Genomic DNA, 1,875 nt, shown 5'->3' with positions numbered 1-1,875 from the left:
CAGGCGCAGTAGTCGCGGCGCTGCAGGGCCAGGCGACCGCCGCAGATATCCGAGTAGCTCCGCTCGTCCTCCATGACCCGCTCGCTCGCCAGCCCGCGCCGTCGCCCCGGCTCCAGGCCGCTTCCGGCAGCGGGGTCAGTCCCGCCTCTCCGCGCAGCCGCAGTAGCGCGCCGAGAGCCTGGCAGGTGTCTTGGGTTAAGTTCAAGTCCCAATGCTGCTCAGGTTCTCTGATGATCCTCTTCCAGAGACCCGTAGAGGGTCCGACAATTCAGAGGACAGATTAAAGCCGCTGTTAACGTGCTTCGTCTCGACATACTGATTTCTGTTTCTAAGCCAGTGAGCCTCAAGTAGACAGTGCACAGGTACTCATTCTTTCATCTCTCTGCTTAGTAGTTGTAGGTGCTGAGGATGCAGCAGTGAAAAATAAGGACAAGGTCTCTGCCTTCGAGTAGCTTCCTTCCTAGCAAGAGAAATGCTGTGGAAGTGACTTCAGAGACTGCGTTTGGCAATAATGTACGGAACCGGCAGGGAAGGATTGGCAGTCAGGATAGGTATATCTGAGTAAGAGACCCTGGACTTAACGACGATCCCAAGCTAGACAGGTCTGGGGGAGCCATGGAAGGGGAATTTGCTGGAAAACAGGACCAAGAAAGACAAATACCTTGGACCTAAGCAAGGTTGGCTTATTGGAGGGATCGAAAAGCAAGAGAGGCTGGCTAGTAAGGAAAACAGTTGGAAGTTGGGGAAGTAGGGTGAAGATCAGATCCAGGAGGCTGCTGTGGGGCCTGGTAAGAAGTTTCGATTTCACTGCTTGCGAGTTCTCTCTCCCAGACCACTGCTTAGAGCATGAAGTCAGCAAACAAGTCCTGGCTGGGAGGTAAGCAGGGGTGGGAGGTGCAGAAGTTACAGACCATACAATTTCAAAGCTCCTGGGTAATAGTGGCCTGTGGACACCCTTTTTACTTCAGGTGTGGCCCATGAGTGGCTGTGGGGCTTGTTAAAACAGTTGTGGTTCCTCAGCCCTGAGTCAGGATCATGTATTAAAGAGTTGATCTCAGTCCATCCTGGGTGGCTGGGCCTGTGTGTAGTCATCTGCTGTACTGGAGGCCAACTGAGCACTCGGATCTCTGGTCAGGTCTACCTGGACCGCGCCTGGCTTATGTACCTGGGATCCTGACTGGCTAGAGGGCTGGGGAGAGGGTATAAAGGCCAGATGGGAACCTGCTGAGGGTGCTTCTTCTTTCTCTTGTAATTGCATGCACTGTCATGAATAAAATAAACTTTAAAAATATAAAGAGTTGACCCCATTTTGAATGAGGATAAGTGCCAAAGGTCCTGTGATATGATATAGGCAGAAGGGCTCTGCTGTGTGATATTGGAACCATATGGGAAGGCCAAGTTTGCAATCGTGTTCAACCTGAACACCAGGCAGGCCCATGATCCTGGCTGGCGGCAGGTCTGCAGAGGAGAATCTCAGATGACAAGACCCTAGCAGGGATCCCTGTCTTTATCTAAAAGGGAAAAAAAAAAAAAAAAAACAAGTGAATTCCATAAATATCTTACCACCTGTTGGCTCTTGGATGACAGTCAGGTTCAATATCTTCATCTTCATGCAGGATAAGTATTTTTTTTTTTTTTGAGATAGATTCTTGCTATAGGGCATGTGCACTCACCAGAGAGAGACAAAAAGCAAGAAATCACCCCCTGGGAGGATGGCAGTGCCACAACTCCTTCTCCTCCATTCTCCTCTCAGGATTTTGGGCACACACACACACGCACTCCCAGCATAAATTTCAAGCCGCTGGATTCAGGACTTGAACCACTGTCAGCCAGGTGGGAGTCCAGCGATGTAACCATTATGACATCTGCTGGTCC

General features: G+C 50.7%; 1 protein-coding gene across 1 annotated transcript in view; it reads right to left on the bottom strand.

The window, feature by feature from the left end:
• The window catches only part of PIGH (phosphatidylinositol glycan anchor biosynthesis class H), a gene marked incomplete in the record, with an annotated part of 14,424 nt that extends 14,270 nt beyond the window's left edge, over positions 1–154 (bottom strand). The window contains 1 exon segment of the mRNA XM_014591689.2: positions 8–154. Within this exon segment, the coding sequence (XP_014447175.1) occupies positions 8–74 (67 nt within the window).
• Between the last annotated feature and the right edge of the window lie 1,721 nt (positions 155–1,875).

The sequence above is a fragment of the Tupaia chinensis genome, unplaced genomic scaffold (genome assembly GCF_000334495.1).
Source record: "Tupaia chinensis unplaced genomic scaffold, TupChi_1.0 Scaffold000609_1, whole genome shotgun sequence".
NCBI lineage: Eukaryota > Metazoa > Chordata > Mammalia > Scandentia > Tupaiidae > Tupaia > Tupaia belangeri.
Note: the sequence above shows the minus strand (reverse complement) of the source record. Positions and strands in the feature narration are given on the sequence as shown.